The sequence below is a fragment of the Phasianus colchicus genome, chromosome 17 (assembly GCF_987193195.1).
Source record: "Phasianus colchicus chromosome 17, bPhaCol1.hap1.1, whole genome shotgun sequence".
NCBI classification, from domain to species: Eukaryota; Metazoa; Chordata; class Aves; order Galliformes; family Phasianidae; genus Phasianus; species Phasianus colchicus.
Window position 1 is genome coordinate 9,908,208 of NC_143452.1, and position 23,804 is coordinate 9,932,011.

Here is a 23,804-nt window from a genome sequence, read left to right on the forward strand (position 1 = left end):
ACTAAACAGCTAGAAGCAAGAGATGTCATTAAGTTTCTTTAGACCCAATAACCCATCTCAGATTTCCTATGCACTCTGTGGGTGTAGAAAGAGAAGATTACTGGGAACATCATTCGCCTGCTGTAAGTAGTGGCTCTTTTTCTAGGTGCTGTATGTTTTATAAGGCTGAAAGTTCAGGTGTACAAGAGAACTGGATATTCAGTGGCTGTTAGTTGTAAGGGGCATCTCTCCCACTTGACCATCTCTGAACACACAAGGATTTTCAAGGTAACTGTGATCCTGGCTGTTGCTTCAGTTGGCAGGATTGATGCCAACAATTAGACTGATGATGCAAAACCGTGACAGGAGAAGAAAAGCTCCTTGCTAAGAGATAAAATTCTTCAGTTAACTAAAGTGAAATATCAGTTTAATTGGATACCAGGGGTTTTCCAAGCTTTCCCCATACCTTTCTCAGATCTCTTTCTCACAATAGGAGATGAGAGAGGAGAAACAGTTTTGAGCTTGAGGAAGTAGCTGTTCTCATAAGTGTCTAGACACCAAGAATGTTTTGTGGCACGTACCAAAGCAAACATTTTGACTTCAAAATATAAAGTTCTCATGCTTGGGAGTGCTTGTTTTTTTTTGTTTTGTTTTGTTTTTTTGCCTGGAAAGATGCCTCAGCTGTGGTGCAAAAGTAGGAGCATGTTCTGATGTCCACAGCAGTCAGGGAGGATTTCTCTGAAACTGGAATTGAAAGTTTCTGTGTAATTCCGAGTTAGCTTCTAGCACAGTCACAGCACACAGCAGGTACTGGATGGGACATGCAGATGGAGTTGCTTGGCACCCTAGGTGTGTTTTAGAACAAACTTAGCAGTCAGATTTTTCCAACATGACAAAGTGCACCTACCTGGTACTGTCACAAGATTTCTGAGTGCAGCCCAGTAAACACAGTCAAAGCAATTCTAGAATTGCTTTGGTGTGTCCTCTGTGCTGCAGCATGACTGCAATGAAGAAATTCAGCTGATAGGTGCAAGATAAAAATCTTGCTGTGCAAGCATGACCTACACTTGTACCTCACCAATGGTGTACAGCTACTTTGTGTGAAGCACAAAGAGAGCAGAGTGCTGCTAAGCCAGCTGGGGTTTTTGGTTGTGTTTGCTCTACGTGATCATAAACAGGTACACAAGGACAACTTACTGCTTCAGTAGATTTTTATTTCAGCCTCAGTCTGTATGAACAGGTTTATACTGCTATTGATGCTTCAGGACAGACCTATGGACAAGGATGGAGCGGGTATGGAAAAAGCATTCTCAAAAGGGATGGTATGTAATGCATAAGCACCACTAAACAAATCCACTTGGCACAGTCAGAGGTGCCATGCTAGTAGCAGTTCTGTGTCCTGATCAGTGATTTCATCAGTTGTTCATCACATTTTAGGCTCGTGCTTTATTTAAGTCCTTACAGGAAGCACAGACTAATGTTTAAAATGCTTTTGCATTGCAAGTGAGCCCCCAGAAAACCCTTAAGGAAAGGAAGGGCACTTCTAAGCTGATAATTGTGAGCAGTTTTTCAGATTTTGGATACCTTCAAGATGGGCCTGCTTTGCCTCCGCCCAGTCACAGCACTTGATTTCTCTGAAGAGTTGCTTTCTATTCCAAAACAAATTCATCTTAGTAATCACTTTATCCTTTGTTGTGCTTTACACTGAGGTGAAACTAAATGACCACAGACAGTGGTAGGTATTCCACTTGTCTTGTTTGAACATTAACAGGAGATTCATTTTCTCTCACCCCTCTGGAATTTTCCTATTGGGCAAACATTTATTAGCTGTTAGCAACAGGAGACGACAACATTGCTTAAGAACAATAACCAAAAAAGCACTTTGAATGCTTTTGAACTCTCTGCTGCTCATTGTAGTGCTGCCTGTGTGGTGACAATTTAATGTTCACTTGGATCAGCTGGAAGGTGTGGAATAACTGAGCTACAGCTCTCTTCTGCCTGCCTTTAGTCTTTTCTTCCTTATCATCTCCTCCTCTACTGCTATCACATCCATCTGTTCAGCTGAGGTAAGGATCTGCCCTTACACACACACATAGGAATCTCAAACCAAGAGGCCATTGTTCTGTGAGTCTGGAAGTTTGCTTCTCTCCAGCAGTGATGTTTCCACTGAACATGAGGCAGTCTGGTTAGTCATGATTTCCAGAAGTGCTCATGAATAACTATGAGGTACCACTGTGGGTTTGGAAAACAAACATTTACAACAGTCCTTCGCTGAGAAGCTGGATCAGAGTACTTACAAGGTTTGGGATTGATTTAGGTAATTTCATTTGCTGAAACAGTATCGTGGAATTTGTCTGCTAGCAAGGAAACAAGTTTGAAAAGGGAACTTCCAAAGAGAACTGCTAAGAAAGGCAAAGGGGGGTGCTGGCACTGGTCTTCACCATCATCCCTGGTTTCAGAAACCATCTGATTGATGCAGATGGTGTCTGATGGGCAGCCACACCGCTGTGTCCACACAGCAGGTTTGCCTCTGCCTGCAGCACGGCTCCTCTTCTTTCCCCAAAAGCAGCACAACAGTTTGCCTTCAGTCTCGGGCCCATTTTTAGAGGCTGAAAGAAGTGACTCCAAGTGTTTGTCTACAGCTTCCTGAAAGCAATCTGGGCAAGTAACAAACAAGAAAGTGGGCTGAACTGACTGTGCCAGGCAGAATGTGGGCTGCGTGCCCTCTCATAATCCCTTCTGACACAGTTTTCCATTAACTTCCATTTGGCTCAAATCTGCCTGTGGGGAGATAAGAGACACTGGAGAGCACTTGTCAGGACAAAGAGTCCAGAGAAACCAGGGCAGGTGCTTTTTCACAACGGAATTTTGTTATTAACTTACTTGATGTTGGAAATCCCACACAAAACCTCTCCAGTGTGTAACGTAGCCATTATTTGGTGTGCTGGATGTCAGACTTTTCATGCAGTTTTGTTTCTTACACTTTTGAAATCCCTCAAAGAACTGTTATACCGTTCTTCGGGTAAGTCCAGCTTCTGTGATAACCACTGGGGGCTTTCCATTCGTTTCTTTAGGCAGGTTTTGGCTCTTTTATATCCAAAACCAGTTCCCAAGAATCCAGCCCCAGCCAGTTGCTTTCAAACAATTTTATCTGCACAGCTTACATCTGATCACAGGAATCTTCAACTACGGTACCCATTACCTCATAAGGGAATGCTGGTTGTACTTTCAGATGAGAGCAGCATGATGCTGACAGCAGTCAGGGCCCGATGTAGGAGAATAGCTGAGGGCTGGGGCACAGCTTGTGCAGCACAGCATGCAGCGTCACTGGGGGAAAACATGACCCCATTTCTGACATCAGATTCTAATCAAGAGGAACAAGGAGGACAAAGCCCTGCGATGACTAACAGCTCAGCTGAGGAATCGTGCCTGACATTTATTTTTAAACACAACATCACTTTCTGTAGTTGGGGGGAGAACCCTCCTCATTCCCACTCGCAGGCACGGTCTTTCCTTAAAGCTGAAGGCTTCTGATTCTAGACTAACTAATACCACATTGTCCACATCCTTTTTCTAAAGACATCAGGAGGGCAGTGCAAACTGCTGCCTTTGCAGCCTCGTCTCCCACATGTTGCCATAGGGTACGAAGAAGCAGTAGTCACCGTGAGGCAGCAGATAAATTTGGTTAAGAACTCACAGGGTGAGAGATCCCTTCTATGAAACAAAGCCATTGCCAGAAGAATACGCGGGAAGTGCACTCACACCCTGCTCATGAGTAATGCCTCCTTTCTGTGGGCATCTGTAGGTGGCAGTGTCCCTGCAAAGCCATCCACAAACATTGGTTGCACTTCTTCCATCCAGTCCTCTGCTATCGGTGCAGCTGTGCTGAGAGTGAGCGTTGCACCATGGAGGATTCCAAAGCTTAAGCCGTCGTTCCTCACAGACAGAATTGCTTTCTATCTGATGATCTTCAGGCACAAGCAGGAAGCAAGGTGGGCGTTGCAAAGCTCTGCCAGGGCATGGAGGTGGCTGCCAGCTCCAACAAGCACAAAAGCACGTGGTAAAAGCTTCATCCTTTGGACTAGGCATCCTTCAGCCAGGTGGATGCCAGGCTCAGTGCTTTGTAGCATTGCAGAATGGTTTGGGGTGGAAGGGACCATCTTCTTCCAAAGCCTGCCATGAGCATCTCCCACAGACCCGATTCCCAAAGCCTCACCCAACCCAACCTTAAGCACCTGCTGGGATAGGGCACCCACTGGAAGCCTCAGAGTAATAGAATTTCCCCAACACATAACCCTTTATCTCCCCACTTTTAGCTTAAAGCTCTCCTCTCTGATCTTGTTTCCACACTCACTGGTAGCATCACCCCACAGCTTCCCTACAGCCCCTGTTATGTACTGGAAGGCCACAGTGAGGTCTCTCCAGACTCTTCTCCATGCAGTACAGCCCCAGCTCTCAGCCTGCCTCCATAAGAGAGGTGCTCCAGCCCTCTGCTCATCCTCACAGCCCTCCTTTTGCTTGCAGGCACTAATTAAAATCTGTTCCACAGCAGCTTTTAGAAATCTTTGTTTCCCATATACCATAAGCGCTGCTTTAAGGACAAACTAAATTCACTGTAAAATTAATTGGATCTTGTTTTCCTGAAACAGAAACCTGCAGAGTTTGTGTTTGAGTTCAGTTCCCAGCCAGGAGCTGCTGTACAGCCTCAGAAACCAAACAACCTGGCTCCAGCTTTTCTGCAGCCATCCTTAAGCAGCATATTTTTGAGTCACACTCCACAGAAGATCTAGTCCCATAGAGGGGTGAGGAACTCTTTGTTCTCAGGGATAAGTGTTACAAAGAGCACTTCCTCACTGCACCTATAAGCAATAACATTCAGATGAGTGTCTTTCACTCAGTTTCCAGGGTGTGTAGATTTAGTGACCAAATCCCACCACCTACCCAGGTGTGCTTTGGTAACTAGGGAACAGACTCCAAACAAGGCTCATCTTCTGTCTGAGGCTGTGTTTAATCCCTACCTGCATTGAAGAGCACAGAGGGAAGGGAAGGGAAGGGAAGGGAAGGGAAGGGAAGGGAAGGGAAGGGAAGGGAAGGGAAGGGAAGGGAAGGGAAGGGAAGGGAAGGGAAGGGAAGGGAAGGGAAGGGAAGGGAAGGGAAGGGAAGGGAAGGGAAGGGAAGGGAAGGGAAGGGAAGGGAAGGGAAGGGAAGGGAAGGGAAGGGAAGGGAAGGGAAGGGAAGGGAAGGGAAGGGAAGGGAAGGGAAGGGAAGGGAAGGGAAGGGAAGGGAAGGGAAGGGAAGGGAAGGGAAGGGAAGGGAAGGGAAGGGAAGGGAAGGGAAGGGAAGGGAAGGGAAGGGAAGGGAAGGGAAGGGAAGGGAAGGGAAGGGAAGGGAAGGGAAGGGAAGGGAAGGGAAGGGAAGCTGCCCCCATCAGCCTCATCCTCTGCGATGACTGTACCCACATTGTCAGAATAGTGGGATTTCTGACAGCTCCTCTTTGTGCCATGAGAAGAGGCAGAATCACAAGGCATTGTGTGCCACACACTGTGCAAGACCTAATAAATGCCTCGTGAGTACAACTGCTGCACCAAAGGGCACGAATGGCTGTAGACCAGAGGTGCTGAATCACTGGCTTGGTTGTTTCTGCATGATGTCGTTATCAGCACCCAACACGCAAAACTGGGGGAAAGAATTTGCTTTTTTATCTTGCCAGATCTGATTTTTTTTCTTTGAGGCTCAGCCACAAAGTGAGGAATGCACACTCCTTATCTTTGCATTTCCCAGCTAAATATTCCTTGTGCTGCTTCTGGGAAGGCCGAGCAAAGTCCAATAACTCACCTACCAAGTTCCAGTGACGAGGAAGGAAGTGCAGAGACACAAATAGAAACCAGCATCACAAAATCTGCACGTGAGACTGATGCAATCTCTCCAACCCTTCGTCCCATCCCTTGCACTGCAGAGCTGAGGATGCCCTTCAACCTCACATAGCTGAGAGCAGCAGCCCCCCAGCGCACATCCCTGCTGACCTCATGTGCTTGGGAAGTCATCGTTTCCTCCTAATTCCATAGAAAAATGACCAAATCTCCCCACTCTACATTCTCTGGGTTGAAGCTAAGTCATGGCACAGCTGTGCAATGTCCAGCGCAGCTGGGAAAGCATCAGCCTGCTGAGGATCAGGGCTGGCACAGAGTGGCATTGGGAGCCTGCCCAGCATTGAGGACAGCACTCAATGAGGCTGCAGTATGGCACTGCCAGGGCTCTGACTTCTAACACTGCTCAGCCATGTGGGGGCAGCAGGCTGTGCGAGCCTCCATTGTGTGAGATGGAAAACAAAAATGTTTTTAAAGGCTTAGCAAATAATTGCTGTGGGAAGACCCTGTTTTGAGATGGCGATGTATGAAGTGCTTGTTGTTCTCAGCTGCGTGAGGAAATTGTAGCTGCAGCCATTCCGAGCTTCTTGACCTTGTTTTCCAGAAAACTGTTGTAAGCTAAAAGGCATCAAAGTTTACCAATGCATTCAATGTTTTCTCAAGCTAAGCAGAGGCAGAGCCCAGAATGAGACCTGGGTGTTACGACAGGCTGGAAACTCAGGAGAACCAAATGATGGCTGAACACGTGAAGAAATCTGCTTCAGACGTGACCCAGTTTGCTGGACAAATTCCTCCACGTGGCCTCTTAAGCTTCTCAGAGCAAAAGCAAGCTCAGCTATGAAGGACAACAGTCCTGCCAACAACCACTTCAGTATTTGCAAACAAGTCAACAGATCTACGTAGAGAAATGCTGGTTGGAGGATATTCACCTGTTCTTGCCATGCACGTCAGCTGGCAACAAGAATTTCCTTTTTTGGAACAAGCTTCCTGCTGAGATCCCCTTCAAAATGTGGAACCTGGAAAGCTCATCACATTTTCCAGTGGGGAGAGATGGGACCTTTGGGCACCCAGGTGGACGGAGAGGTGCAGGGGAAGCAACCCCCACCCACCCTGTGGGTGTAGATGGTGGGGGCCCTTCAGCAACGCTGGGAACACCATGGGGATGCTGAAGGAGTGATAGCGACAGACCCAACTGTTTTATTCTCATGGGGTCACCATCCCTAGAGGTGCTTCAGAGCTGTGGAAATGTGGCACTGAGGAACGTGGGCATGGTGGGCTGGATTTGGGGATCTTAGAGCTCTTTTCCAACCATAACAGTTCTATGATTCTTACCTGGTGTGCAGGGCCTCTCAGTTCCCATTTGTCCAACCAGCCCAGGCTGGGAACAGGTCACAGCTGCTGCATCACCTCTTGTTTACTCTTTGAGCCTTTGTGCTTTCAGGAAGCTCCTCAAACCCTGAAAGGAACAGAAATTACAAACTGAGAAGAGAAAGAAATCAGGGAGCGAAGGATAAAATCCTGCGGGAGAACAACAGCTTGTCTGTGAGCACCAGCAGCATAAGCCACATCAGCACACCTCTGCTAACAGTGATGTGGTGACTTCTGTTTGTCCTACATGTCACCTGAAGGCTGTGGGAGGTTCAGGTCCCATTCTTGCTCACCCCAGTGCCAGGTGCCCCCAAGTTGAGCGTAGGCTGCTTTGCACAGCACCCCTAAGCTGCTCCTGCTCTTGCATGTGGCCAAATTCCTCCAACTCACTTCTTCCCTGGCACTGGCCGTGCAGCACCTGCACAGCTCCAACCATCTCTGCAGAGATAACACGTGCAGCAGCAAGGGACGAGTCCCAGCAGGGAGAGCGTGGGCACACAGCGGGGGATTGCAATCAGAAGAAAAACCCTACAAATCAAATAAAGCCCGTGCTTTAAAGGAGATAAGATCAGTGCCTCTTTGGAATGGTGATGGGCAGATTGGAACAAGCTTAATGTGCGTTCACCTTATCTTGCATTCTCTCCCCAGGGCTCAGTGTTGCTCCCAGGGCTGAGTGCAGGAGGATACAGCACATCTGCTCCATCAGAGCGCTGCTGATGCTGTGGGGATGTTTGCAGGCCAAGGGGTGACTTTGTCTGACCTCTGATCTGCTCGTGACCCCACGGCTGGGGCCGGTTGGTGTGGGTTTGTAATGCAATCACGTTCTCACTGCACACCTCCAAAAACCCCCCTGGGTGCCTTTCAGCACAGCCTGCCCTCACTGCTGACACCAAGATGCGAACCGTGGCAACGCGTGACCTCACCATGCAAACTCGTTCATTCGTCATTCACCCATCCCCATTCCAACCCCTCCAGGGCACTGCTCTGCTTCGGGCACATCACAGTCAGACATGTCCCAACCCCTCCTGTTGCTGGAGCTGGGATTTGGGAGCTCCAGCCATGAGTCAGTGCCGCACCTGAGAGCCCGACTCATCCCGTGTGGAACACGCAGCTGTGCATCAGCTGCTTAAATAAACTCCAGGGTTTTTCTTTTTCTTTTTTTTTTTCCTTCCTGTTTTAAGCACTTACCCACATTGGGTGATAGGGAAGACCAGTGTGAGGTTGGAGTTTCTACGCGGCGCTCGCAGCGTTAGGGGAAATTGGCTTCTGTGTACAAAACATCTGAGTCATCCCTGGGGGAGAACTGCATCCACATTTAATGGCACTGCCTTCTGCTCTCTGGTGCAGCTTATAAGGAAAAGTATCATTTAAATTACCAGGAAGAAGCCTGTGCTGCCAACTGGTGTAAACTTCAGTGAAACCCTATGGGGGGTTTATCCTCTAAGTTGCTTCATCCTCACAATTAGCGATGTTGCAGTGAGCGTGAACAGCTCTGTGAGCTGCAGCAGGAGGAGGAAGGCAGTGTTACTTCGGCACCATGGGACTGCTGTGGGATCTCACAGCAAAGCCCCATTTCCCAGAACCCAAGCAGCATCCACCTGCTGGCACATTTGCATGCTGATCTAAAGGTCAGCGTTGATCAGGAAGATCCCTTGCCACGATATCTGAGAGCCTGCACGAAGGAGAAGCTCCACCATGCAGAAATCCCCACTGGAACTGCACTGCAGGCAGGGCTGGCACTTCCCATCGCAACCACAAAATGGTGCACAGAATGTCACCTGCCTGGAAACCACACAAAGGGATGCAGCTGCCTTGCTTACCAGGCTGGCACTGACAGCTGGTCCTTACCAGCCCTGCATCACAGCAGCAGGGCAATGTCAGCTCCAAGTAGCATCTGATATAGGCTGAGTTATCCCCTGTTGTCTCAGCATCCTCACACAGGCCAGCTGGCTGAGATCTACAGCTCTGGTGCAGCAGAGAAGGATCTGACCTGGCACTGGGGGCCCCAGCAGCAGAACACCATGCCATGGGCAGGGCGTGCATCCATTCTGCATCACACACAACGTCTGCAAGTCTCCTCAGCTCTTGCAGACCTCAGGAGTGGGAACAAAGTTCTGCTCTATTAGATGGAGCAAAGATCTGCATGGATTAAGACCAGCCTTTAAAAAAAGAAAAAAAAAACCCAGTACAACCTGGAAAAACCCAAACAGTCCTATCAGCACCAACATCCAGCTGCAGGAAGTGTTCCTGGGCTCTGCTCCAGCTCAGTTGTTCTGGGTGAGATGGAACGCACCGCACAGCCCACGTGCATCACTGACCCTGCTCCTGCACTGCTCTCTGCATGCCCACGTGGAGCTGAGAGCATCAGGGCTGAGCATGGACTCATCTGGCTGAGCACCAACACGTCTGGCTTTGTGATCAGCCTTAACCAGTGCCTGCTCAGACCTGGGCTCACTTGGAACATTTTGTCTTATGGGCAGAAAAAGCAACACAGGGCATCCCGACACCCTGAGGGGGAGGCAGCCATTCAGCAGTGGGCTCACACCCCAGAAAGGTCTTTGTTCGTGGACAGAAAAAAAACCCCTTTGTCTGGAGGAAGCACCGAGCCAGACCAGCATCCCAAAGTGTGGCTACCTGCTCTCTGATCATAGCATCATTTAGACTGGAAGAGACCCTATAAGGTCATCAAGCCCAATTGGTCCACGCTGGTGCACATGGGCAGAGCAGGAACTGCCCATCAGCGTGCGTTTCAGCGTGCTCTGAACAACTTCCTGGGGGCAAACATCCTATTTCAAACTCCAGGCTCTTCCTGGAAACGACTCAGCAAAAAGAACCCTAAAAAAGTCGAACTCATTCAAGGCAGAAGAAACAAGCTTTGTGTCATCCCTGCCACAGGCTGCACAGTGCTCAGCTGGGGCTCGCTGGTGACATCCACAAGTGACTGAAAAAAGCCCTGTGGGAAGCGAGGCATGGATGGACAGCAGTGGCTGATGGCAGTGCCCATGGGTTCAGAGCCAGCAGTGACACAGCTGGGCTGAGCTTAGGGATGTGTTTGAATGGTCATTTTGTGCGCAGTGCTGCTTCGCGTGCGGTGCCATTTGGTGTGCAGAGCTTTTTGTGTGCACAGTTCCCTTTTGTTAGTGGCTGATGTCACGTTCCCATGAGGTGAGGAACGTGCAAAGTGGGCATAAGGATAAGCAGTGCCTGCAGAAGGCAGTGGGACCCCCAGCTCCACCTCTCCCCGGTGAGATCAGGAAAGGACAGTGGTGACAGGATCATGTAATAAAATAACCTCTTGGGTTTCTTTCTTTAGAAAACTCACATGGTATAAAATCAGGTAGCTCAAAAATAAGTTGAAAGCCAGCAGGACCTCAGACTTTTGGGACACCTTCCACACAGCCTGTCTCAGGCAGTCCACTCCTTTCTCAGTGTGCCAAGAGCAAATGAATCCCAGAATCACATCATCACTAAGGTTGGAAAAGACCTCCAAGACCATCCAGTCCAACTGTTGACCCATCACCACCCATACCCACGATGAGACCCAAGGGCCTCATCAACCCAGCTACACAATGACAGCCCAAACCCAAACTCATAGAGCTCAGAATTAAGCCAGGCTCAGGCCTGCAGTGAGCTGCTGGAGCTGTTTCTTTGCTGATGGATTGCAGATGCTCCTGGCACACTGGAGGAGCACCCAACGCGCGGCACAACGCAGCGCTCATCCACGTTGCCTCTCCAGTTCGTTTTTGAAACATTAATAAATTAATGAAACCATGGTAAAAAAGAAAGAAGAAGAAGAAAAAAAGCAACCCTAAGAGTCCATTCTGTATTCCCACTAGGAGAGAAAGCGCTCCCGCACCTTCTTCTCTATGGAGGTCAGTTTGGTGGCCCGGAGCGCGGCCAGCAGCTCCGTGATGACGGCTGAGTTCTCCTGCTTGCGGTGTGTGAGCACAGCCCGCAGCTTCTCCTGAGCCACTGCCTTGGTTTCCTGGGCCTGCTTTTTAGGTGTGCGCTCCAGGATTTGCTGCAGGCGCTTCAGCTTCCGCAGGGGGATGTTTTGGTATGCCACAAAGTCAATCAAAGCTTGCTCGCAGTCCTCATCCTCTGGAGCTGGGGGAGAAAAGCAGCCAGAGGTCACTGTTGGATGGGGGGAGAGCAGAACTCTGAACATCAGAACCCTGGAATCCCCAAATCCCAGGATGGTTGGGGTTGGAGGCACCTCTGGATCCCTCTGGTCCCCCCTGAGCCGGAGCCCAACCCCACGTCCAGGTGGGTTTGGAGATATCCATGGAGAAGACCCCACAAACACCACGTGTGGCAGGCAGGAGGTAACTTTGAAGAGTTCCCTTCGTCTCAAAAATAGCAAATACACCTTTCCCATGCTCCTCCATGCCATGAAGTTGGGAGGAAAAATTAAAAGGAACTGCATTCAGTATGTACACACTCTGCTTTTCCTAAAGGTTCCTATTTTCCCATGCAGAATTTCACATCTGGGGACAGGACCAGCCACAGACACACCCTAGATCAGAATTTTGGAGTAGACCCCATGATGACTTATTAAAGAGCTCCCAAAATTTAATGTTGGGAAGGGAATACATCACTGTCAGGCATGCAATAAGTTCAAGGCCAGTGCTATGCTTTGCATTATCTCATTGACACGTGGCACTCTGTGCTCATATCTTTCCATGCCACTGTTTATTCCAGGCCAAAATTCACATCACACCGAGACTGTGCTGACCTTTACATTCTTACTCCACTCAACACACACAAAATAAAGTGTGGACTGCAATAAAAGTTTTCTGGGAAACACAGCAGATCCTGTGCCACACGGCCAGCATCTGGTTTTGGGCAAAGGCTGCAGCAGCCACCTCATGTTCTGGAATCTCTATCAGCAAAAGCCCCACTGGAAGCACATCTGTCCCACACCTGGTTGCTGTGCTTACTGAAAATCTGACCTCAGGCAGAGATGGTGGGAGAAGAAGCACTTCTTGTGTCCTGCAGCCCCAGCATGGATTGCTCTGTGCTGTTACCGCCTGCCTGACCTGTTTTCATGCTTACACCAGGATGCTGGCTCTCACCCTGTGTTTCAGCTCTCACCTGGTCCCTGCGTGCTGTTGCTCCCACCCATCCTGCAGGAGGTGCACAGGGTGTCATGGTATTGGTTTCCTGGCACATTGGTCTCCTTCCCCAGCTGCGTGCAGTTCTGGTGCGCCCGGCACGGCTCAGTGCTGGAGCTGGAAGAGGAGAAGGAGCCCCGCGGGCAGGTGTGGCACTGCGTGTTCTCAAAGGGGGAACCTGGAGGGAGACATGGGATATTAGACATCGACCCTACTTGTGTGCTGGGTGAGGAGCTGGTGGGAGAATCCATCAGCAGGCATCCAGCAGCAGCGCACAGCCATGCCACCACCAAGCCAAGCCCTTCCCCAACAGCCATGGTGCTCCAGACATAAGGAGGGGATGCTGTTCACTAAAGGGGCACCTTGTGGGGCAGCAGAATTGGCTGTGAGCACCAAGGGGCAGCTGCCAAGAAACCCTTGGATCTCAGCACGAGCGGAAGCCCTCAGCCAAACGAAAGTAAAAGTGGCTGAGAATGCAAAGCTCAGCTCAGCACTGCCCTTCCTGCAGAGCCCAGAGCTCTCCCAGCTCCACGCAGAGGATGCTGCTGGTAAGCAGCTCAATGGAAATCACAGCAGTATCACTTCTTCAACGCCCCACGTGGCTCCTCAGACTGACAACTCACTCTCCAGATAAATCAGTGCGTAAGTCAACGGAGTTCCCCACGTTCTTTGGAGGCTCAGCTCACTTTATGCTGAATGGCTGCATTTTGTAACGCTCCCTCAGAAAAACTGAGCCCCCAAACTCAACCTTAAGCATCACCTGGGGACAACAAACACTCCCCATCTCACCCTGAGCCTGCAGCCCTCCCATGACGCACGCTGAAGGATTCCCAAAGCACCTCCTGAGCACAAAGCAGGAGGTGTGGATGCTGCCCGTGCTGCTGTGTTGTATCACCTGTGCTTTCCTAACAGAGAGCTCGGTGACTCAGCAGAGGATGAAAGGGAAGCACGCACCTGTTGTATGCTAATAGTATTTTTAGAAAGCACAGAGCCAAGCAAACAGGGCAACGAAAGGACCAGATGTGATTCAGGAAAAGATGGAGGAAAAAAAAAAATAACACCCTAAAAACTATTGTGACTCAAAGGAGACTCAGACTCACAAATCTCCCCTAGAAGGAACCTCAATGAGACTGACGTTACCATTTCGGAATCTCTCCTATTTATCTATTTCATGTTTCAGATGGAGCCCATCCAAATTACTCAACAAATCCCACAAAACCAAGCCCCAGAGCTACGCACACTCCCCAGCCCTGCCCTTACACCAGCAGCATTCACACCTCCATCCCCTCGGCCACCCGCCTGCAAGGACAGCGAGCCAACAGCACACAGCTTGCCGAAACTCTGTGACCTTCAAGGTCCCTTCCAACCAAAGCCATTCTACGGATCAGCAGATGGCAGCCCCCCCCCTGCACTGGGGTGAGCAGCTTTGGGCAATACCAGAACTACGCACCCAACTTCACGACTCCGGCACCTGGTGGGCACGGGGAGTGCTGCACACAGAACTCCAACTCGGCATAGAAACCCTCCTGGCACTGACACGCTCTGTTGTGAGTGGCGTTGCACTGCTGCACCTCCACCTGCCGCTCCCCGCAGATGACGTTGCAGTAGAGGCATTTCTCCAGGTAGTTCCAGTAGTGCGTGTAGTGCAGGTCGGGGCAGGGCGAGCACAACGTCGGGCTGTCCCTGGTGCAGTGCTGTGCCACGAACGTCCCCGGCGGGCACTGCTGGCAGGTGATCTTCTCCTTGGTCCCAGCATCTCTCCACTGGTACGTGGGTGGGGAGCTGCAGCCCAGCTCTGCCAGCAGCAGGAGGAGAGGAGCAAACGCCCGCTGTAGGGAAACAAACCGCTGTCAGCTCTTACATGGGGAAGAGCAACGAGAGCTCGGCTGCTGCGCTCCGTTGCTGCTCCCATTCGTCACCGCTGATGCAAGGAATTCTCCTGCTTGAAGCTCCCTCAATTGCTCTCCCACCTGATGCTCTCAGTCCCAACTGTGCGATGAGGCTCCACTGCAGCCCCCTCTGCCCGCACTCACCGTACGGGGGGTGGCACAGCATCCACCCCAACAACCCCACAGCTCCTACACTCGTACTGCCGGCAGCACAGCACGTTCTCTTCCGCTTCGGAGGTTCCCCATCGTCGGGGTGAGGCAGCGGCAGAGCAGCAGGAGACAACTTTCCCAAGCGAGCAAAGCACGCTCCGTAGGAACCCGGCATCCCTCCACCCCGGGGCTGAGAACCACTGAGAACCCCGTTACTTTCTTTCTCCCCCCACCCCCTTCTCAAACCGCTACCGACCCCCCAGACAGTGGGGACCCACCTTGGGCGGCCGCCGGACGGTCGGATCGGGGCAGAGCAGCATCGCCGCAGAGGCTACGAGGCACGGCGGCGTCGGTGGGGGCTCCGGATCCTCGCAGAGGCTCCGTGATGCGACGGCAACTCCCGCTCAGCTTTAAAAGAGATGCAGAGAGGGGTGAGGCTGCTGCGTGAGCTCTGCTCCCCCGCACACAGCCGGGGGCGGCGGGGCAAGGCAGGGTCTCCCGGCTGTCCTCTGTTGGTCTCGTCCCCGTCTGACCGCCACGCACAGCCCCTTTATAACCCTAAGAAGGAAAGAGGGAAAGACCCCTCTTGCGCAACGGCCCCCCCGCCCCGCCGTAGCCCCGCCGTAGCCCCGCACTCCCCCCGGCCCCGCTCCGCTGCAGCACGGTGCAATTACCTGTCCTCAGTACAGCGGCAGGTAGAGACTGCGCGTTATATAGGGATATGTGGGCGCTGAGCCGGGGCTCGCGGGGGAATAGCAGGGAATTCCCCGGGGTATGGCCTTGTTTTAAGTGCTCACAGCTTCCCGAGAACAGCCCCCAAAAGCTCCCCGTCCCGCAGCCCCCTAGGGGCATTCGGTACCGCGACTCACAGTCCCGATATGACCACGGCTGCACCGACGCAGATACAGCTGAACGGTCACAGTGAGGCTCACAGCCATACTCACCGTGTTCGGGTAGGGCATCCCCATAGCGGGTTCACAACTTCACCCTCTTCTTTCCCGAGCACCGCAGCTCCGGCCCCGCTCCAGCTGTGACGCCGAACCCCGCTGCTCAGCGGGTGCAGCACTCAGCAGCACGGCAGCATCAGACAGCAGATGCTGTGCTGGCAGTGCCGGACCCGAGAATGAGCAGCGGCAGCGCTGCTCAACAGAGAGACCCAGGAGCGCGTTCAGCAGCACCGCTGTTGTTGCTTAAATGCATCAGAACGGGTGTACTTTGTCCTGCCCTACTCGGGCTCCCTCTGAAGTCCAAGGACACCTCCACGCTGTGCTCGAAGTGCTAACAATGGTGAGCCCTAGGCAGCTCGTGGCCTTCCTTAAAGGCAAGGACAGAGGGGAGGAGAAGGAGCAAGGCATCCCCTTCCCTCGGGGTGCAGGCAGGAGCCCCATCCTGAGCTCAGCCCTCCCTTACAGACATCCCCGTGGGTTCAGTGCTGCAGGGCAGGGAGGAACAGCACAGCTGCAGGAGACTGAGAGCAGCTAGGGGGCAAAAAGATGAGCAAATTATCTGGGTGTTCAGCTTTCCAACCGATGGAGGTGAATACAGCACCATACGATCCCATTGCAGCACAGAGAGCACCCATCTGGGAAAGCACTGCACCCACCTCCCTCTGGGCTTTCTGCAGGGCTAACACCCTTTGGTGGCTTCGTGCATAGGGGGGGGCAGCACCTCTCAATGCTCAGTTCCCAAATATATTTATACACAGACACTGTGCACAGTGATGTGTGCTGCATCCAGATCAGGTGCATGCGTGGGGAGAGGGAGCACAGATTCGTGCCCCATAGCAGCCCCAATCCAGCAGCCCCATAGGAGGAAGCAGCTTTGGATACCCAAGGAGGCTCTCTAAAGACTGAGACACTCAGCAGCAGCCAAACCAGCATCATAAACACTGCGCTCCAAAAAACAAATGCGAAGTTGCTGTTAACATAAAGGTGAGTCACAGTGCAGGGGGTCAGAGGATGTGGAGGTTTTGCTCAGCCAAATGAGTTTGCAAATCATTACAGAGAATTACCCACACGGAGCACTCACCTTCTGCAACACCGGAATTCATGTTTGGCAGAGGGACACCAAACTGCCCCAGCTCACCTCTGGGTCACTGCATCTGCACTCCTTTCTGGGTGGTGACTCTCATTGGATCCATTCCTAATAATCTTAAGGATCCTACGAGGGCTGAACGTTTCCCTAAGAAGTCCTCAAACCAAACCACTACGTCACCACCCAGGAAAAGCAGCACATCCTGATGTTCTGTAGGATCCCAAGGTTCCTTCCAGCAGCACCAGTCCCACCCAAGAGCCACATCTTTGTAGGTGGGACACAGAGCAGTGACTGAGCAGTGCATGCTGAGTGCCAGGGCTGGGACATGCCAGCGCCTCTGTGCTGACACATCTCAACTTGTCCAAGAAGCTGCAACAGAAATCAGATCATAACTTTTGCAAACCCGCGAGCTGTTGATGTGATGAAGGGTCACAATGCAGCATCTGTAAAGTAATGGTTACTCAAAGCAGTCTGAAGGGCTGTTTGTTCTACTCCGGTCCTCAGTGTTCTGTGATTGGAAAAAAAAACCTGAGTGCCCTCTGTTAACACCTTTGTTGTGCTACCAGCAGCTGCACACACCTCTCTGGATGGAGGAGCCCACATGACACTGAACCATATGATGATGGCACACCTGTGCCCTGCTGGGGATGAGCAGTGCCATGGATGCAGGAAGTGCCAGGTCACATCACTCTGCAGCACTACAGGCCTCTCTGCTCTGACTTTAGAACAAAGCCAGCTCAGATTAATGCTCATAAAGAGGGAAATACCATGTCAGGAGGACTGAAATGGCACCTCCAGGCAATATCTTTCTGTCATGGGGACAAAAGCCAGTAAACCAAGCACCTCCAGTTACCCTTCTTCCATCTGTTCCTTTACTTGACCAGTGAACCTCCAAGGATGGGCTCGGTGCTGCTGAAGGCAGCAGTTCCACTCACCCTTGACCTCCTAACCTGAGAAAATGCTTCAGGGAACAACACAGCACCACAGCCCCAGGGGGTCGATTCCACTTTCCCATCATCTCACACTTTCAAGAGCTTCAGGGTGCCCCAAAGCATTGCTTTTCATAACCACTGCAAAATGAAGTCTCATTACTATTCAGAGAGAAAACTGTACAGCAGAGAAACCCCTTGCTAGCAGTAGTTGCTTATCAACACCAAGAGTAGTCAATTCACCTCTTTCCTGATAGGGTTGCTTTGTTTGGTCTCTTCTGAGTTGTTTTATTTATGATGAAGAGAATACGTGGGTAGGAATGTTCCAATGACACACAGCAGAACTGAAGGCAGCTCTCCAGTCACAGCACCATAAGGCAGAGGTAATGAGTTACACATTGAACTACCTCCTCTCTGATGTTTTAACTCCCATGTCACTTTGCTTCCCAAAACCCACCAGGAGTGCCTATTATAAGTTTTCCTTTCCAGGAACAGTCAGTTCCTCTCACCAGATGCATCAATGCAAATGTTTCAGAAAACAGTCTTGTTTTCACTTTCTGGGCTTCCTAAGCTGTGTTTTCTCTGCCTCTTCTCGTAAACCCAGCTCATTCCAAGACGACCAAAAGTTGCTCTCATTTCTTGGGGGCACATCCTGAAGCAGTTCCTGGTGCTGCTGCCCTGCAGTGCTGGAGGCAGCCCCGTGCTGGGGACCTACAGGCAGGGACCACAAGAAAGCAACAACCCAGGCTGACTCCAACCCAATTCCACCTACAAACAGCAGCTCCATTGCTGGGAGCACAGGTGCAGCTCAGAGCATGTTGGTGTGGTCCTCTAAGTCCAGTAAACAGTAAATCTTCACCGAGATGATCCAGCTGCTCAAATGCAAGAGAAGGAACACACAACTCTTTGAAGGCACTGAAGTTTTAACACAGCCTCATCTCAGTATCACTGCAGTATTTCTGGATAGAAGTGGTCTCCAAAACTAAACCAACCCCAGTGGTAGGGAAAAGAAACAGCTGAAAATCTATTCTGATTGTGGAAAGAAAGGTAAAAACTGCACCACGTTCTGATCAAGCACTTCAGTGACCACTGCTCACTTTCCCATGCTGTGGTTTCCCTCCAGTGGCACCAGCAGCAAGCTGCAGCTCTCCCACGGGACTTTGTAGAGCACACAGGAACTGAACCATCACCAAATCACTTCACTGCTCCCAGTTTCACTCAGCTCCAGGGCTTTCTGCTCCTTAAACTGAGAATCCAGGATGGGGATGATCCAGCTGTGCAGGTTTGGTTGTCCCTCGAGGAGAAACCAGATGGCCCCAAAGCTGCAGAGCAACACATCAGTGCTTCGCCAGAGAGCATTTGGGGTTTTTACTCCCATCATACAACAGCTCTTCTTACACCTGTTAAAAACAAAATCCTTTTAAAGGACAAGAGTTTAACATCAGTGCCTTCTTGACACCATCCCTCCAAATCTTCTCTTCATTTTCACAATACTTATAAAAATCAAATATAGAAATCCTGTGGGTTAACAAAGAATCAAACAACAAAATTATTAAATACATTCTCCTAGAAAATTCTGAACACAAACAGAAGTGTCAACATCACCACAGGAGCCTCAAAAACAATCAGCAAAGGGAAAGAATGACAGAAATGAGCAAAAGATCATAAATACTCCAATGTCAAAAATCCCACAGCACAGAACTCTTCACATACTCCTACCAGGGCCACTGGCACTCCAGCTCTTGTTTCTATATCTGGTGGAAGAAAAATACAGCCCAACCAATACATAAAAATGTTTTTATTTATAGTTCAGTTAAGAGACATGACTGATGACTTAAAACTGATTTTATTTATGTTAACTCCTTATTCCCACTACTTACAGACAGTGGAAGTATTGAGAAGCTTTTTTTTTTTATCTATTCCACTTCATTTATTTTGAAGATTGAAATCAATTAGATCCTTTTTCTTCTTGGAAGACAACCATCAAACAACACTGACACAACAGGAATGCCAGTGCTAGGCAGAATATAAAGCCTCCTTAGAAGCACATTTCCAAAAATCCCTGCACTGTGGATGACACTGGGCTCTATGGTGCACAGCAGGCACCGTGCAGCATCTCTGCTCACCATCCAACCACTTGATTTTGTTTGAAGAAAAGACCTCCTTTCAGTATCTTCTGCTATTGGAGACAACAGCTACTGGTAAACACCAGCAGAACGTGAACTGCTCCTCTAAGAACACTGATGGGGTCTGTAGGGCTGTGTCTGACCTGGTAACACAGCCAGCTCCACTCCAATATAGTACTGCTGTAGGGTTTTTCCAGGGATGGATATTACCTGAAGGCCAAGCGATGACAGCCTCTTCCAGGATACACAATTAGGTCCAAGTCAATATAAAATTCACAGGCTAAAATAAATAAATTCACCATCTTCATCCCAACAGAGGACAATGCTGCTTTGTTTCCTGCCAGCAGTGCACACACCTGACCTTTCAGACTCAGTTATTCACAGAACAAAATGACATTTTGGTGCACAGCACATTCACCAGCATCAAGGATCAGAGATGTTTAGAACAACCTTCCTCCTGCTTCCTACCAGCTCAGGGTCAGAGCACAGGAGCCTATTTCTGCTGACATGAAGCACTTGTCCTTTCTGGCAGTGAGACCATTACCAGAAATAAGCTCGAACCAAGCGCTTCTTCTTCACATCACAGCAGCATTCTGGGCACTTCTTCATCTATAAAAACAGATGAAGACAACATACAGATTATACATAAACCTTCTCTTCCAAGTTTTCAATGGTCTGATATGAAATATAATCAATGGTTTCATTTTATTGCTCTTAAGATACCATGCCCACTATTTTTAGATGTGGAGTTACCATGCAATCACTGCTTTAACTGCTAGCAATGCACAGAGGAAAACAGAAAGGTTACTCGGTGAAGTAGCAACAAGTTTTAGAGCAGTTGGCTGAGACTTACAGCTACAGCACACCTAAGAGTAAGGAACGAGGAAACAGAACATGATTCAAGAACTTGCAAGAGCTGTTATGAAGTACAGAAGTGCTTGTTGGTAAAGGGCTGTAAAGTCACCAAGGAGTTCCATGAACTTCCTCTGGCACAGACAAGAGGAAATGGGCACACCAGGAAATCAGTGGCACATGTGGTCAGGACCAGGATTCCTCTAGAGGTACAGAGTACATTTATTTCTTCATCCAACCACACACCTTTCCAGGTATCCAGCAGATTGTACATGATGCGTTTGTTTCTCAACCCAGGTTTCAGCATGCTTCTTGACTTACATTTAGAAAACCCTTGCCTGTAACCTTCCCTTGTGTGGAGGTTTACTGTTGTAACACAAAGTATGGACTGTAAAGTAGGTTAGGGCACTGTATTTTGATTCTAGAAACACAGAATACTCAAAATGGAGGAGGAGAAGAAACTCATTTTACCTCCCTGTACACACTGCTTTGTCAAATAATCCCCAAAATTTTAAGTGCAACTTATAATTGTGAAACTTTAATTCTCCCATAGTACACCTAAATAGCACAAAGAATAACTTCCAGTTCCTCTGGAATGCCTACAAGAAGAGCATGAGTGAACAAGGCATTTAAATACTGAAAAGCAGCAATGGACCTCTGCACAGAAAACTAAAACCAGAGACAGCATCCATAAGTGTGCTCCATGCAACACCCCTCACACATGGGCAGCCTCCCACCTCATCCAGCACTAATCTCTCTAACACTCACAGCTGCAGGGAATTCTGACTGTTCTTCCAAAAGTTTCAGAAATGTTCCAATATTATTCAGACTCTCTCCAGCACAAAGCTGTTTCAGCAACACAACAAATTGGAAAGGGCACAATTCACAAACCTTAAGTCACTGAGGCTTTAACAAGGCTGTTAGTCACTTCCTCAAGACAGCATACACTGAGCTGAATTTGAACTGAAGAAATACAGTGTGAGTAACTTGTCCTACATGAGTCTTCAAATCCAATCTCATCAGTGGCAACAAACCCCTGACACCATCTGATGAGAGCTCAGACAACAGCTACTGCCATCAGTGAGGGGAAACTGCCCACACCATGAACCAGAGCAGGGATTGCAATAGGGTGGAAGCATCAGGTGGTGGTTCCTCTGTGGTTGGTTATAGAGAAACGTGGGATATTTGCAAACAGCTTGTTTGCAAACCTGTGCTCTCCAGCAAGACATCTTCCCCTCACTTCTATATGAAGAGCAGTAAACACTTTTCTGTCTGATCACCTGGAAAAGTCTTCCTGCAGTCCTAAAGCAATACCCAAAACAGCTAAATATCTGACTTTTCAATAACATTCCTGTACTCTGAGAACCATTCATCACTAGAAAGATGTGTCACAAGTGTGACAAGACCACATAGCTTCATGCTCTATACAAAGAGCATAGAACAATGCTCACACTGAACCTTGAGGGGTGTTTGAACTACAGAACAGACACAGCTAATGAGAAGATGCTTCTTACATCCCCTACATAACAGTTTGTTGTTCAGAGCAAAAAACAGACCCTTAGACATACAGATTTTGATTTAAGTTGTCTACAGAGGAGACAGATGGATCAAACTACTGGTGTATGCAGAAAGATCAAAACTCCAAAAGGTGCACTTTTGAAAGACAGGATGTCCACAGTGAGTTTTGAGAACTTTGTATTTGTCCCTTTTAAATAAGCAAGACGTTAAAATGAACTACCAAGAAACTGGCCAAAATGACAACAAAGAAAGGAGACAGTTCTTCACATAACATGTCACCAAGCTGTAGAAGTGCCTGCTATAGGACACAAATGACAAAAGTTCACAGGAATTCCTGTCCTGCAAATGGTTTCAGGTTTGTGAGAATATTCACAGGAATGTGCCACGTTCACATATTCTCCTCTAGCCATAATTTTTTGGCTGTTGTCAGAGACAGGATGCTGGATTGGATGCACCTTTACTCTGACTCAGTATGCCTCCTATTATACTCCTATGATTTACTCATGTTAATTTCCAGCCTAAAAGATGTGCAATCACTAAAGGGTAATTAAAGAAAGCTGAAGCTGAGCAAGTTCTGAGATTTATCTACGAGTATTAAAATGCACATCAATATGAGGACTGACAAAAAAACCAGACCTCAGAATCACTAAATTCCCCAGGATGAATACTACAGTACAATGATACAAATTGCTTAATATACCACAGCTCTACACAGTTGGGTGAATTCTTAAACTGACATAACCATAATTATAAGCTATGTCTTACTGGCAAAAGGAACACGTTCTTTCCCAGGCGTGTACAAGATAGATTTTTATGGGCTGAGACAATGCAACAATCTCCCTTATTTCTAAGAATGGGGTCATAAATGCTTGCCTAACCAACAAATTCCCCAGGGGTCTCAATTCTATTCAACAGGCAGCTCGAGCCCTGAGCTGTACAGATTGTAGATGCATGCTACTAATTCTTGGATTGACTCTTTATTACCATAGAATGACTTGGGTTGGAAGGGACCCTTAAAAGGCCATCTGATCCAACCCTTTGCAGTGAGCAGGGACACCCACAGCTCCATCAGTGCTCAGAGCCCCCCAGTTTGACCTGAGTGCCTGCAGGGATGGGGCACTCACCTCATCTCTGGGCAGCCTGTGCCACCGCTTCACTGCTCTCAACATAAAGAAGTTTTTCCTTTTATCCAATCTAAATCCCCTCTTTTAGTTTGAAATAATTTCCCCTTGTTAGGGTGAAAGCTTTTGAAGGAAGCTGAGAGGAGTTCTGCCTTCAGTCTCACTGCAGAACATGGAAAATAAAGATAACAGGGGAAACATTCAAGTGATAAACTTGAATGTGAGTGTTTGGATTTTCTCTCTGTCAACGGAAGAATTTGCTTTTCAGGAGAACCATGTGAACAGCCCTGGAAATCAGAGAAATCCCTATCAGTTTCAGGAAAAAGTGAAACTAATAAACAAGATAACCTTTAAGAACTGCTCCCAACATGTTTTGCAGCAAGTGAAGATGCACAATGGGCATTTTAAGGGTACATCATCCTCAGATTTGCAGTTAGGACATTGGTATCTTCCTAGAGCGCAGAGGGGGAGAGAGGAAGAGAGAGAAAGGAAATTACTAAATTCCACTGACCACCTGTGAAGTTCTCATGCATACACACTTCCACCACTGCAATCTGGAAACCAGTCAGTGACCATGAGTTTTATGAAATTCTTTTATCTTAATGCAACACAGGGCCTTGTTGTATTACTTTTCATATGACCTCAACTAGATTTCTTGGTGCTTCAAATTCCCATTTAGAATGAGAATTTACATCCTTGCTTTACAAGGAAGTTGTTGAGAAAAAACTTTAAGTTCCCAGGAAACTATTACATCACTGTGATAAAGATAATGAAGTACTTGGATGGAACAGATGCAGGTAGCAGCACAAATTCTACTCTGCAATCCATATACTACACATTATTGCACCTGTGCAAAT

General features: G+C 48.9%; 2 protein-coding genes across 6 annotated transcripts in view; both read right to left on the reverse strand.

Moving 5' to 3' along the window:
- Positions 1–6,595: 6,595 nt before the first annotated feature.
- On the reverse strand, positions 6,596–15,120 carry TNFRSF6B (TNF receptor superfamily member 6b). The gene is made up of 6 exons (XM_031589307.2): positions 15,042–15,120; positions 14,646–14,775; positions 13,779–14,157; positions 12,309–12,506; positions 11,071–11,321; positions 6,596–7,302 (listed from the first exon to the last, which is right to left on the reverse strand). Exons 2-6 carry the CDS (start codon positions 14,685–14,687, stop codon positions 7,261–7,263), a joined length of 912 nt encoding a protein of 303 aa, XP_031445167.2. The 5' UTR covers positions 14,688–14,775; positions 15,042–15,120; the 3' UTR covers positions 6,596–7,260.
- A 192-nt stretch (positions 15,121–15,312) lies between these two features.
- RTEL1 (regulator of telomere elongation helicase 1) overlaps positions 15,313–23,804 on the reverse strand; it is a 40,967-nt gene continuing 32,475 nt past the window's right edge. For 2 of the 5 annotated variants that reach the window (XM_031589287.2, XM_090151925.1), the window contains 2 exons: positions 23,296–23,399; positions 18,787–20,065 (listed from right to left, as the gene is read on the reverse strand). In XM_031589287.2, the coding sequence (XP_031445147.2) occupies positions 19,997–20,065; positions 23,296–23,399 (173 nt within the window). In that variant the 3' untranslated portion in view covers positions 18,787–19,996. Of the gene's footprint in view, positions 18,731–18,786; positions 20,066–22,950; positions 23,111–23,295; positions 23,400–23,804 lie in introns of those variants that run through there. The other 3 variants (XR_016471823.1, XM_090151926.1, XM_031589296.2) reach the window with 3 other exon arrangements.

Bases quoted from the DNA above. Each gene is read 5' to 3' on its own strand.
- TNFRSF6B (XM_031589307.2), bottom strand. From the start codon at position 14,687: ATGCTGCTCTGCCCCGATCCGACCGTCCGGCGGCCGCCCAAG. The intron at 14,158-14,645 runs GTGGGTCCCCAC...GTTTCCCTACAG, and splicing joins CCGTCCGGCGGCCGCCCAAG to CGGGCGTTTGCTCCTCTCCT. The intron at 11,322-12,308 runs GTGAGAGCTGAA...TTTCTCCCCCAG, and splicing joins CAACAGCACGCAGGGACCAG to CTCCAGAGGATGAGGACTGC.